The sequence below is a fragment of the Trichomycterus rosablanca genome, chromosome 14, assembly GCF_030014385.1.
Source record: "Trichomycterus rosablanca isolate fTriRos1 chromosome 14, fTriRos1.hap1, whole genome shotgun sequence".
Lineage (NCBI taxonomy): Eukaryota > Metazoa > Chordata > Actinopteri > Siluriformes > Trichomycteridae > Trichomycterus > Trichomycterus rosablanca.
Window position 1 is genome coordinate 27,424,038 of NC_086001.1, and position 15,078 is coordinate 27,439,115.

At 37.6% G+C, this 15,078-nt stretch overlaps 1 protein-coding gene and 1 long non-coding RNA gene across 2 annotated transcripts; both read left to right on the plus strand.

Annotated features, from left to right (window-relative positions):
- Nucleotides 1–1,727: 1,727 nt before the first annotated feature.
- LOC134326823 (zinc finger protein ZFP2-like) lies at nt 1,728–2,588 on the plus strand (the record flags this gene model as incomplete). The annotated part of the gene is made up of 2 exons (XM_063008977.1): nt 1,728–2,324; nt 2,406–2,588. Coding segments are annotated over 2 exons (780 nt in total), but the record flags the coding sequence as incomplete, so codon positions are not given.
- A 7,708-nt stretch (nt 2,589–10,296) lies between these two features.
- On the plus strand, nt 10,297–10,756 carry LOC134326835 (uncharacterized). Its single transcript, XR_010014595.1, has 3 exons — nt 10,297–10,323; nt 10,526–10,597; nt 10,698–10,756. It is a non-coding gene; the product is annotated as an uncharacterized LOC134326835 (long non-coding RNA).
- The last annotated feature ends 4,322 nt before the right edge of the window (nt 10,757–15,078 follow it).

Below are 15,078 nucleotides of genomic sequence, written 5' to 3' on the forward strand. Positions count from 1 at the left end.
AAATCAACCCTGAAGCTGAAACTAGCCCAGAATCCAGGGTGTCACAGATATTGGTGAAATGGCAAATGAATGATTAGTGTACTACTAGTGAATCTTTTATTAATATTAATAATATAGTTTTATTAGTCATTTTATAATCGTTTTAGATCTCATAAAAGAACATTTATTAGTAACACTTTAAATACTAAAAGCTCTGAATTTCATTTCTACTCTTTTCTGTTTTTCTCCTCTCCTGTTTTCTTCTCCTTTCTAATCTTCATTATTAACTAATGATATATGAATATAATTTCAGGTTACATGAAGAACTATTTTAAATTAGGCAGATGCTATCTGCACCCTGGTGTATGCACATCTAAACCCTATTTTTTGGTACACTTACATTTCTAGAATTTATTTAGAAATGATACATCAGAATGTCTTGATATTAACTGAGTGTAAACTACAGGTGATGTACTATCATTATAAAGTGGAATTGTTCTGTGGAAACAAGATAATTCATTTTAATAACAATAACAATTCATGTAATCAAGATTATTTTATTTAATAACAATCTAAAATAAAATGGAAATGAGCTTAAATTATGTTTTAGATGACTTTAAATTAAAGTAAAATCATAATAAATCTACAGATAAATCTATAGGTGGGTGTTTCCTCTTCTAGTTTTCTTATTGTTCCTCATATACAGTAGAAACTAATTCACACAAATATACATACAGCATTTTACATGACTTAGATTCTTATCATAAAAGCTTTATCGAAGTTCATGTCATTTCACTTTACAGAATAGCCTTTCAATTCCTTGTTTGTGTTGAGGATTAAATGTAAATCACTTCTCTGCTGAGATAAATAGGTGTAGTTTGACTTCACCCATCATGCTTTGTGGCTTCGTCTAGTTCATTTGCACACGTTCCATAGATAATGAGCTAGTACTTCACACAAGAAGGTGTGAATGGTTGGCTGATGATTGACCAATGCAGAGTTTTGAACTGGTCTTGGGTCTTTGTCCTCAGCTCTATTTAAGGACTAAACTCTAGACTTGTAGCTGAGTCACTTGGTAAGAAGGATCTTCTGCATGTTCTTCATTAGAAACGACCTGCTGGAGACACCAGCTTTGTTAAAGTGGCTGCCAGGATTCTAACAGGAAGGTAAAGCGTTTTCTTGTTTGTTTCTTTTACATTTATGTTGCATTTGTTGTTCTTTTTATTTTATTATGTTATTTAATATTATCAGGTTAATATATTCAGACTGTTTAAAATAGCTTTATGCTCATAATTGTGGTGATTTATGAAGCCTTTTTTACTCCCAGCACACCAAAGATTTACACTTGTGAGCTAATTATTAGTCCTGTCATGAACTGGATTAGATTTGCTTGGTGCAGGACTGATGTTGAGAAAGATCTCTTATATCTTTATTTATATCAAGTTATTTATAGTTATTTAATTATTAATATCTGCAGTATTTATAAGTATTTTATCCTGATGTTCTTTGAATTCAGATTCTCACTTAGACGTGAAGTGAATTTAATGTTTTTATTACTAGGTGACGAGTTTAATATTATTGTGGTATTAATGTAGTAAAAGTAATTCTAATTAATTGACTTGTTTCTTTGTTTCTGCTGCTTTCCAAGGAAACAGTTTCGACAGTCTTATCAAAGCACAAACATGAAGAACTTTCATCACTGCTCAGAGTGTGGGAAGAATTTTACTACACAGAGTAATCTCCAACAACACCAGCGCATTCACACAGGAGAGAAGCCATATCACTGTTCAGAGTGTGGGAAGAATTTTATTAAGCAGAGTCATCTCCAACAACACCAGCGTATTCACACAGGAGAGAAGCCATATCACTGCTCAGAGTGTGAAAAGAGTTTTACTATGCAGGGTAATCTCAAACAACACCAGCGCATTCACACAGGAGAGAAGCCATATCACTGTTCAGAGTGTGGGAAGAATTTTATTAAGCAGAGTCATCTCCAACAACACCAGCGTATTCACACAGGAGAGAAGCCATATCACTGCTCAGAGTGTGGGATGAGTTTTACTACGCAGGGTAATCTCAAACAACACCAGCGCATTCACACAGGAGAGAAGCCATATCACTGCTCAGAGTGTGGGATGAGTTTTACTACGCAGGGTAATCTCAAACAACACCAGCGCATTCACACAGAAGAAAAGCCATATCACTGCTTAGAGTGTGGAAGCAGTTTCTCTTATCAGAATACGCTTCAAAAACACCAGCGCATTCACACAGAAGAGAAGCCATATCACTGCTCAGTGTGTGGAAAAAGTTTTACTCAACAGGGTCACCTTCAAAATCACCAGCGTGTTCACACAGGAGAGAAACCGTATCACTGCTCAGAGTGTGGAAACAGTTTTGCTGAACTTAGTACCCTTCTAAAACACCAGCGTATTCACACAGGAGAGAAACCGTATAACTGCACTGAGTGTGGAAAGAGTTTTACTCAAAGTAGTGCCCTTAAAGTACACCAGCGTATTCACACAGGAGAGAAACCCTATCACTGCTCAGAGTGTGGAAACAGTTTTGCTGAACATGGTACCCTTCAAAAACACCAGCGTATTCACACAGGAGAGAAACCGTATCACTGCTCAGAGTGTAAAAAGTCTTTTGCTAATAAAAGTAATCTTAAACGACATCAACAAACTCACATAGGAAAGTAACATCACTGTTAAAAGTGTGGAAAGTATTTTTGTGCATTATTCTCTCTAACAACACCAGCACATTCACACAGGAGGTAAAGCTGTATGGTTTTCTTTTTCTAGAACTGTTCTACTTCAATTATTGAATGTACTGTACATCATGGTGTGAATATAATCATTACTCATTAAAAGTTATGTGGTGTAATGTACCAACCTCAGATCTGAATCTGTTTTTGTTCATTATTCAAGTTTAATCTACTTTAATAAACACAGAACAACTTTTACTCTCAAGTGGAAGAATTTTACCCTGGTCTTTATGGTGTTTGCTAAGTTTTCATGAATGAATAGCCTCTTACTTTAACACTTCTAGGTCTACACTCCAAAATTCTAGTCTTTAGATGATTTCCACTTAGCAAATAATGAACCGTCCTCAACCAGAATGTACATGAGAAGGTGTGAATGGAGGGCTGTGGACTGAACAGTGTTGCATTGTTCTATCATCATGAGTCTTTGTTCTTTGTGTTTATCTATAGACCAAATTAGTGGTAGCTAAACTCCTTTGTTAAAAGAAATACTCATATTTATGTTTAATTATCCCACCATCTTCTAGTGCATAAAACCCAGTTCATCTAAATCCTAATACAGACTGAACAGACATGTTTTAAAATTACATTTAAAAATAAATAAATACTATTGTGGTAGTTCAGGTGTTTTCTTATCATGGAGGTGACCAATTGACCAAGACCAGTTGAGGGCTCAGGAGACAAGTGTTTCTTTATTGATGAATAAATGTATTTGTTAAACTGTAAATTCCATCCGAGTCCTCTGTGTGATGAGAGTTTGGTTTTGAATCCGATGTCAGCAAATGTGTCCACAGTTGTTAAATGGGACTAAACTCACAATGTATTTGTATGTAGGCTTGAGCTGGAGTGACAATAGGAGATAGATGTAAAGAACTGGGTGGGTACCCAGCTAGCAAAAAACGTAGGATATAAATATCCGGCATGCCGGAACTTTTTGTGTCTGCCCACATCCGGCAGCCGGATCTGGCCCGGTGTCAAAATGAATGACGGATAGATTGTGGCTCGTATACGGCTGCCCGGATCCCAGCCATGACTGCCAGCAATATGCCAGCACTTAACCACCTGCTAGCCAGAACAGCCATTATCGGGCCAAGATAAGGCCCAGATAAGGCCTGCAGTAGATTTTTAAAAGGCTTTCCTTTAATGGTCACTGGGACTACTACAACTGTTCTTGCTTCTTGTAGCTGTGAAAATACTCTGTAAAAAAAAAAAATAATAAAATAAAAAAAATAATATATATATATATATATATATATATATATATATATATATACTTTATTATAATTATAAGTAATAATTATAATAGAGTACAATTAAAACATTAACAAAAAAAACAAATGTACACCAAAACACATTTTTCAATATTTTATTATATATATTTATATTATTATATAGTTTATTTATGGATCTTATTCAAATTTCCAGTTCCACTTAATGATGGAAAAGAAATGTTGAATAAGAAAAAAAGTAACTGTAGACATGCTAAGTAGCCTTAGACATGATAATGTGCTTTTTGATTATAATATTTTACAGTGTTATGTACAGTGCTTGCATACATTATCCCTAATCAATCCTGAAAATGTATTTCAAACTGTATGTTGATAAAAGCAGCTTTTGTAAATATCTTACCAAGATCAGTGTAGGCCAAATAACACAAGGTGGCTGAATGAGCTGGACTCAGGGGTGCACAAAAAGTCACTGCAGAAATATAAACACTTCATTAGTTCAATCATTCAATCAAGGAAATGTATAAAGACCTTTAAATATGTGCTTTAGGCATGATAATGTGTTTTGTCGCTGTAAACATGTTTCCTGGGTTATTTATGCCAGCCAATGACTAAAAGTTTTTATAATATTGTCAACTGCCAGGAAGAACTAATGTAACCAACCTTTTATATACATCAAACCCCTTACTCAAAAAAGATGGACCACCAGCTCCATACAGCTGTAGGTATAGGTAACTAATGTAATCATTTTAAAATATTATGTGTGTAATATAACTTGGCTATATTGTTAGATGGTTTATATCGTATTCATAATATCAGTGTAAGTTTCCTTTAGATGTATGTTTTAAATTATTTTTGATAGTCTTTGCTGCCATATTTATGTATAGCTGGCTAGATAGTTATAGTTTACCGTACCTGCCAAGCTAGCATTTTTGGCGTTAAAACGTTAAAACATAGCTATACTAAATGTATTAATAAAAAATACGAAATAATTTGATTATATATATTGTTCTGTTACTACAGTATATCAGTATTTTTAATATAATGTTTTAGTAAGGTTTTAGTCCTAAAGAGCAGCAGTTAACGTTACCTTGAAATCCTCAGTGAATAAGTATAAGTTTCTTATTTAAACTGAACTAAATGCGCGAGCCCCCTAGCGCATGCGTTCAGGGAACCTTTCGTATTGAAGTAGTGAACTGATTCTATCTGACACCACCATGTATTAACATTAAGGTAATAGTTAAAAATCACTTGTCAGTTATCATTGTTATAAACAGTTATCATTGTTATAAACAGTTATCATTGTTATAAACAGTTATCATGGCTTAGCGTACGTACATCTGGTTCAAGTCAAACAAGCTTATCAAGCGACTGTAAAATAATTTTACACATACATATACAACTATTATATTGGATTAAAAAAGTTGCTTTGAGTCTCAGTCAGCCAACATGCAGCCATATTCGGGGCAGATGCGGGGTGCCGCAATTCCGCCGAGTCTCAGTCAGCCAACAGTGGCGACATGCAGCCATATTCGGGCCAGATGCGGACTGCCGATCCGACAGACAGCCGACACTGCCAAACCGGAGCCGGAATCGGCCCAGATCTATCATGCTAGCTGGGCTGTGCGCTTCTCAAACTGAACTGTGTCTTTCTGTGAATTGTCTTGTAGTGATGACGTGTTAATGAAGAAATGACCACTCCGCTTGCCACTGACTAATTTACCCAAAGATTTTATTTCAGAACAATATCAAGGCAGTGACAAACGAGCATTCGCGATTTTGCTCGGAGGAAGACAGCCGATTTCTTCTCTCCCTTCTTTTACGCCAGCCCCAGGTTTAAATACCCCAGCGATTTACATACAACACATCTGGTTTAAATAGATCTAAACTAACTTGGGTAAGTACTATCAGTCTCTGAAACTGTTTAATCTATCAAACTTTTTCTCAGCATGTGCTACTCAATTATTCCTGTGCTTATATCTCACAGACCCTGCAGACATCAGAGGGCACATTATAGGAACAGCAACCTCATCTACCCCCAACTGTTTTGAATTTCATGCTATTACTGTTACTTTTCCGATTACTCTTCATATCATTGTCATTTACAGACCACCTGGCACACTGGGAGACTTCATAGAAGAGCTGGATGTTCTTCTGAGTTTCTTCCCTTCAGATGGAACTCCTCTAACTCTTCTTGGTGACTTTAATCTCCCTACACTTCAGTCCTCCTGTCTTCTTCCTCTTCTTTCATCTTTCGACCTCCTCTTTAACCACAGCCCTCCGACACACAAAGGAGGCAATCTTCTGGACCTGGTCTTCAGCCGTCCAGCTTCTGTTCTGGACCTCACTGTCACCCCACTCCACCTCTCTGACCATCACTTTGTGTCCTTCTCTCTCTGCCTCCCAACTCTTCCTACCTCCAACCACACTTTCACCCTTACAACACGCCCCAATCTTCACTCTTTATCTTCCTCCCTGCTAATCTCTTAAACATCCTAACTTCACTACCTAACCCTGACATGCTTGCTACCCTTCCACTCAACTCCGCAACTAATACTCTACTCTCTTCTCTTTCAACATCCCTCGATCAGCTCTGTCCTCCTACCCTCAAACGAGGAAAACCTTCTCACCCTGCTCCTTGGCTTTCAGATGCACTGCGCAGCAACAGAAGAGAATTAAGGGCAGCTGAGAGAAAGTGGAGGAAATCTAAGCTCAGTGGTGATCTCCACTCCTACCACGATCTGCTGTCCAGGTTCTCATCTGACGTGACTGCTGCAAAAACATCTTTTTACAAAGCCAAGCTTGAACAATCTGCTGCTGACCCACGTAAGCTTCATGCTATCTTTTCCTCTCTTTTAAACCCTCCTCCTCCTCCCCCTTCTGCCTCTCTCACTGCTACTGACTTTTCAACATTCTTTCAGGACAAGATCGACAAAATCAATCAATCCTTCTCTCCGACTGACCCACTTTCAACTGACCCTCAACCCACCAACACACTCACCAGCTTCACCCCACTCACCATGGATGAGGTTACACAGCTCCTCTCATCCAGCAATCCCACTACATGTGCACTTGACCCTATACCATCCACCATCCTCAAAGACATCTCACAGGACCTAATCCCCTTCATCACACCCATCATCAACAACTCCCTGACATCAGGTGTTGTCCCTACTGCATTTAAGAAGGCTCAGGTCATCCCCCTTCTTAAGAAACCTACACTAGACACTACAGACATCAACAACTACAGACCTGTCTCACTCCTCTCTTTTCTATCCAAAATTCTTGAACGTGCTGTCTATAACCAACTATCTGCCTTTCTCACTCAGAATGACCTCCACGATCCGTACCAGTCTGGCTTCAAGGCAGCGCATTCTACGGAAACCGCTCTTGTAGCGGTTACTGAGAAGCTTCATGCAGCCAAAGCAGCCAAACTGTCATCTGTCCTTATTCTTCTTGACCTCTCTGCAGCCTTTGACACAGTGAATCACAGCATTCTCTTGTCCACTCTCTCCAACCTTGGAGTAACAGGTTCAGCATGGCAATGGATGGCCTCCTACCTGGAAGGGCGCTCCTACCAAGTGTCATGGAGGGGATCCATATCTCCTCCATGCACTCTCTCAACCGGCGTTCCTCAGGGCTCTGTACTTGGCCCACTTCTTTTCTCTATCTACACCCGCTCTCTGGGCAAGGTCATAGCCTCCCATGGCTTCTCCTACCACTCCTATGCAGATGACACTCAGCTCATTCTGTCATTTCCTCCTGACGCGCAAGTCTCAGCTCGCATCTCAGCATGTCTGCAAGATATCTCACAATGGATGTCAGCTCATCATCTGAAACTTAATCCCAGCAAGACAGAGATGTTGCTCATTCCTGGAGATCAGTCTCCAACCCAGGACCTAGTAATTTCTCTGGATGACTCCCAGATCAGACCATCTGATAAGGTAAGAAGTCTTGGTGTTGTCCTTGATAACCAGCTGACATTCTCTCCTCATATAGCCAACATGACAAGATCATGCCGGTTCCTCCTGTACAACATCAGGAAGATTCGTCCCTTTCTCTCTAGGGAAGCTACCCAGATTCTGGTGCAATCACTTGTAATCTCACGGTTGGACTACTGCAACTCCCTTCTGGCTGGAGCTCCCATGTCCACGATTAAACCCTTACAGCTCATTCAAAATGCAGCTGCACGTGTGGTTTTTAACCAACCTAAACACTGCCACATCACCCCACTGCTACGTTCTCTTCACTGGCTTCCTGTAGCTGCACGCATTCAGTTTAAAACACTGACGCTCGCCTACAAAGCCAAAAATGGACCAGCCCCAAGCTACCTTTGTGGCCTAATCAAACCCCGCTCTGTACCACGCAACCTCCGAGCCTCTAGTCTCGCTCAACTTGAGCCCCCATCCAGGACTAAAGGAAGACAAGCATCAAGGCTGTTCTCTGTTCTAGCGCCGAAGTGGTGGAATGAACTTCCTCTGTCTGTCCGAACATCTGAGTCTCTTGCTGTCTTTAAAAAACGATTAAAAACCCACCTTTTTACTAAACACTTAGGCTGACTTGTACTTATTTACTAACATTTTGTTCCATTCTTATTCATTTCCAAAAAAAAAAAAAAAAAAAAAAAAAAAAGCACTTTGGTTCTAACAGGTTTTAGCAGATTTGTGTTCTTTGACTGTTGTTTTCCTAAACTTGAGAAATGAAATGTTCACTATAGAAGCACTTCTGTAAGTCGCTCTGGATAAGAGCGTCTGCTAAATGCTGAAAATGTAAATGTAAATGTAGATCACATTTCTCACCAGGCACTAAGAGAGATAGCCAGGCCCTTTGTCCATAGGAACACTGGCTCCCAACTTCCAACTGCACCAGGAGAACCTTATAGTTCACATACATTGAAGTCAGAAAGGCCTCCCAATGATGTGTTCCATATGTGGGGACATACCTATACGGGCCTCTCTATGGAATGCTCACTACAACTCACTAACCCCTACTAATTCAACTAGAAATGAGTATCACATATGAACTAATATTAAATGAGGTTTCTGAATAAAATATTTCATATAAAACTTCCAGATACATCATCTGCATATGAGGAAGAAATCTATGGAGAGATCTCAAATAACATGAACCTGAAGGTATGAACTTACATTGTAGAAAAGAAAAACAAGCCAGTAGCATCAGTGTGCACATTAAACCATTTACAGAAGGGTCATTAAGTTTGGCTAATTGAAATAATGGCATGTTTCTGACTTGAATGAGAGGGGCATTAAAAAGATCTCACAACATTTGAAGCCCAGGTCAATAGGACCTGCTAGTTAGAGAACGCTCACTTCCTAGCTAGCACGATAGATCTGGGCCGATTCCGGCTCCGGTTCGGCAGTGTTGGCTGTCTGTCGGCTCGGCACCCCACATCTGGCCCGATTACGGCTGCACATCCCCACTGTCGGCTGACTGAGACTCGGCGGACCTGCGGCACCCCACATCTGAATGATAACTGACAAGAGATTTTTAACTATTACCTTAATGTTAATACATGGTGGTGTCAGATAGAATCAGTTCACTACTTCAATACGAAAGGTTCCCTGAACGCATGCGCGTGGAGCCTCGACCATTTAGTTCAGTTTAAATAAGAAATCCGTTATTTTTTACACTTATTTATTGAGAATTTAAAGGTAACGTTAACAGCTGCTCTTTAGGACTAAAACTTACTAAAACATTATATTAAAAATACTGATATACTGTAGTAACAGCACAATATATAGAATCAAATACTTTTGTATTTTTGATAATTAATAATATATTATAGCTATGTTTTAACGTTAGCCAAAAATGCTAGCTTGGCAGGTACGGTAAACTAACTATCTAGCCAGCTATACATAAATATGGCAGCAAAGACTATCAAAAATAATTTAAAACATACACCTAAAGGAAACTTACACTGATATTATAAATACGATATAAACCATCTAACAATATAGCCAAGTTATATTACACACATAATATTTTAAAACGATTACATTAGTTACCTATACCTACAGCTGTATGGAGCTGGTGGTCCATTGTTTTTGAGTAAGGGGTGTGATGTATATAAAAGGTTGGTTACATTAGTTCCCTCTTCCTGGCAGTTGACAATATTATAAAAACTTTTAGTCATTGGCTGGCATAAATAACCCAGGAAACATGTTTACAAAGACAAAGCACATTATCATGCCTAAAGCACATATTTAAAGGTCTTTATACATTTCCTTGATTGAATGATTGAACTAATGTAGTGTTTATATTTCTGCAGTGACTTTTTGCGCACCCCGAGTCCAGCTCACTCAGCCACCTTCTGTAATTTGTGCTACACTGATCTTGGTAAGATAATCACAAAAGCTGCTTTTATCAACATACAGTTTGAAAGACATTTTCAGGATGGATTAGGGATACTGTATGCAAGCACTGTACATAACTGTAAAATATTATAATCAAAAAGTACATTATCATGTCTACAGCACATATTTCAAAGTTTGTGCTTATGTTTTTCAGCCTACTAAAGGCACTGTTTCTTCTGCTCTAGCACTGTTCTGGAAACTGCTTTTCATGATGCCACTCCTGCTGCCTGAGTGAATCAATAAACCATTTTAACCAGGTAAACATATTTAAACTACAGTTACCATCATTAAATGGAACTGGAAATTTGAATAAGATCCACATTGATCTATGAAAAATCATTTTTGTTTTCATTCTAGAATTACAGACCAGTGTCAGGAGGCAGGAGATCAGCAGTCAATTATGGCAGGACAAAACATTTTATAATAAATAAAAATACTTGAAATAAAATATTGAAAAATGTGTTTTGGTGTACATTTGTTTTTTTCTGTTACTGTTTTAATTGTACTCTATTATTAGTATTACTTATAATTATAATAAAGTATATATATATATATATATATATAAATAAATAAATATATATATATATATATATATATATATATATATATATAAATTTATTTATTTATTTATTTATTTATTTTTATTTTTCATAGCAATAAGAAGCAAGAACTGTTGTAGTAGTCCCAGTAACCATTAAAGGTTAAATATGGTGGGGGAAAGCCTTTTAAAAATCTCCAGTAGGCCAGAACTGCAATAATGGCTGTTCTGGCTAGCAGATGGTTAAGTGCTGGCATATTGCTGGCAGTCATGGCTGGGATCCGGGCAGCCGTATACGAGCCACAATCTATCCGTCATTCATTTTGACACCAGGCCAGATCCGGCTGCCGGATGTGGGCCGACACGAAAAGTTCCGGCATGCCGGATATGGCTGGGTCAGAGTTCAGGTTTAAGTTTGATGTTTGTTAAATTCGCTTTCTGGAATACCCCCCTGGTCGTGATGTTAGTGAATTAAACCTACATCACTCTGATGGTCTGACTGATGAGCTGTTCTGACAAGCTGCTTAAGCCCGGCTAGCTCAGTCAGTAGAGCATGAGACTCTTAATCTCAGGGTCGTTGGGCGAGTATCTTCATTTAACATCTACGGAAACCAAAAGAACGTTCTTCCACTTTGGACAGCCGGTCTCTGATGACTTATCAGGTGGATATTTGTGCTTGTAGGACTGTTGTTTACTGGATGTTTTTCAGTTACTTATTTCCACTATTCTGTGGAGCTACACATTGTTGTTGTGTCTCACATCCGTTTGATCAACAGGCAGGTTGGGCAATAAAAGACACTCGTCCCTGGGTGGGCTCGAACCACCAACCTTTCGGTTAACAGCCGAACGTGCTAACCGATTACGCCACAGAGACTCACACACAGCTGTTTCATTGGACGGTACACATGGGTCACATGACTCGCTAACGTTTAAGTCAGGCTAATAAACAGTGTAATACTCAGTGTTGCCAACTTATATATATTTAGCGAGTTTTCAGACCCTCGTGACTTTTTCTGGTGTTATTGGAGACTTTTGGAGACTCGGACGTGAGAGCACATATCGTTCTGCAGTTACTGTCCTCACCGAGCAGCAGGTGCTGCCGTTGTTCTGTTGACTTATTTTACCCAATACCATCGATTTGTCCTACCGAGCATGCGCACATCCGCTTTTGACTCGTTGAGTGGAACGCCTATAATTCTGTGCTACCTTTGCCTAATTTATTTCTGCTAGCGGTTAGTAATGTGTGGTTTTAGTTTTAATTCCTTTAAAAGTGTAAAGTTTAAGTGTATGTAATGCCGTTATCATGTGACTTATTTTGTATTCTATTTCAGATCTATACAAGGTGCTCAAATTATACATGATTGCATACAGTTGAATAACAGTTGTTTATCTAATGCTATGTGTTAATGTTTTATTTAACCATGTTTATACATGCGTTCAGTGATACATCTAGGAAAGCCAATCATTTTTAAATAACAATCTGCGACCTTAACATTACGACAACACAAAATGTATTCGGTTATTTTTCAGTTTTGTGCTTTCTTAGCAGTTCAGCTGCAAGGTCGTGTCTAATAAAGTTCATTACTGAGTGAATATGTTGAGCATTTATTACGTTATCTTGTACTTAGCTGTTTGTGTACGTCAAACAATGTTGTTGCTTTTCCCTTGTCAGTTCAGTTCTAATGATTTGTTCCTTATTCCATGTTTTTGTAGCTATAGATAAGATCTGTGTGATCTATAGTTTTCTCACTGGGATTTTATCCAAAAGGGTATGATAAATCACGGAGGTAAAACCTTAGAAGATATTCCTCATAGAGGGTTAGAATATTATTTACTACATGCCTGAGATACATGTAAACATACTACATTTTTACTATATGGCTGAGATACAGATCAATGGATCTATTGAGATGTGCTACCTACAGTTTACAATAATATATAGACCTTTCCACATGTGCTAACCCCTATGCAAATTAGGCGATGGCGTCATTTAGCGACTTCTAACGACTTTTTTAGGACAGCCAATAGCTACTTTCCTTACTGAGGAGTTGGCAACACTGACAGTGACCCACAGTATCCTCAGTGCAGGACTATCAGCCAATCACACAAATACCTCAGAAACAACCGGGAAAGTAAAAACACAAGTTTATTAATTAGTGTAAAATGAAGAAACTGTAAACATGAAACATGAAGAACAGCGGAGCCAAAATACAGAAAAGGTTCAGAGCTTTTACTTCATCAGATAGTTTATCAGTTAAACATAAAGCGTAAAACCATAAACACTATTTATAAATAAATACATTTCTTTAGTCGCCCACTTGAGATTTTTGTTTACATATGCCTGAAATTTGACAACCTAACCTAAACAGTTTTAAGCTTTTAATTATTTATTTATTTAGAAAGCCTGAACGACGGTCCTCTATAAGAAGCAGCTTGTTTACAGCGTCTCTCGTTTACGGCCACACCACCCTGAGAACACCTGTTCTCGGAAGCTACACTCTAAAAAGTAATGTGTCATTTTTTCTACACAACTACTGTGTCCTGTGGTCTGTAACATGTTTTGTGTCATTTCTGGCCACTTCTTACACAGACGCGTGTAAAGTAACTCCAATAGTTAGTCTACACAGAACTGTGAGAAAATACATTGCGTAAAAATATATATTTTTTCAATTTTACTTACATTTGTTGGATAAAATTTTTTATTTCTGACTAGAAACATAGATTATTTCACATGGAAGATTAAAAATAAATTAATAAATAAAAAATATGCGTTAATCACATTTCTCCTATCATGTATATCTGTGTTTCATGGTTGATTTCCTCTTTTTGGACCATGCAAGGAAAGGAGCAGGAGCAGTATGTTTTATTGATGTTTATTTAGTTCATGTTTATCAGTGTTTTGTTGTGTGTTTTATGTCAAGCCAAGCTATAAAAAGTAGGTTTTAACCCTGTGACCTGTTTTAACTTACAATAGACTCACAATTGACTTAGTTAGGTAAAAAAGGAGGCACTGAATTACATTAATATAAACCTAAGTTTGCTTTTCTGTTCCTATTCAGTAATAAATGTTCTGTTAAACATGACTAGTCGTTCTTTTTATTGGTATTATTTATCGTTAGCTAACTGGCTAACCGTTAATTGGACTTTTAGTTTGGTCAAAATGGCGCCACCACAGAATGACTGTGGATGAGGTTACCATAGCAACCCTCTGTGTGTTGAGTTTTCTCAAGGTAATTTACTTAACTGAACTATTGGGACTGTGTGGTTACAGTGATTCAGTAACATTATTTCAGTTAAATCTCATTATGAGAAGCGGATTTTAATCATTTTAACATTTTTCTTTAGCTCAGTTTAGCTCAGTTCGTTTTACTGAATCAATTATTTTAAATCATCCGTTTCAACGAATCGAAAAACTGAATCGATTGATTCATTAGGATTTAAGAGGATCTAATGCAGTCGGTTCGGAGGTTCAGAATCAGTTCGGAAGAATCGGTTCTATAAGTCGAATCGTTAGGAACATTGCTTATTGTTATTAGCGTTAAAGCTGGTAGTGGTGGATATATTTAGGGTAAAGCACAACTCTTCCAAAATACATCATCTGATTTACTAGGGTAGTAAATCATCTGATTTACCAGAAGGTAAAGGAAACATTTGAGCTTGTATGCTGTAACTAGTTTGCAGGTGACTTGTTTAATAGTTGTTAAACAGCCTATGTGAATATTAGAGACATGACAAATTTGGAGGAATATTAGTTGTGTTAGCTGATTACTCATTTGGTTGGTTGACTAATCAAATATTTAATGTTGTAAATGTCTAATTCAGTTAATATTTTGTAATGTGATTACACAAGACTCTCTGAGAGAGAAACACAGTAGTACCTTGTAATGATATTTTTTATCTTTCTTTTAGGACAGAGAAACAGACCTTTTACGAGTCATCTTTAAGAATGGAAAAGAAAAGTTCAAGAAAGATATATTTTGTACCTTTACTGTTAAACTGTTTGTAATTTGTTTTAATTTATCACTTGTCACAAAAAAAGAATGGTATTTAAACATTTGTAATATTGTACACTTTATTTTACCCATTTTCTTAATTACACATAATCAACACACATTGTGTAAGAACAACACATTGTGTGTGTTAAGTATCCTAACACGGTGGGTGTGCAAAAACAGGATGACACATTTACTGTGTTTAAAT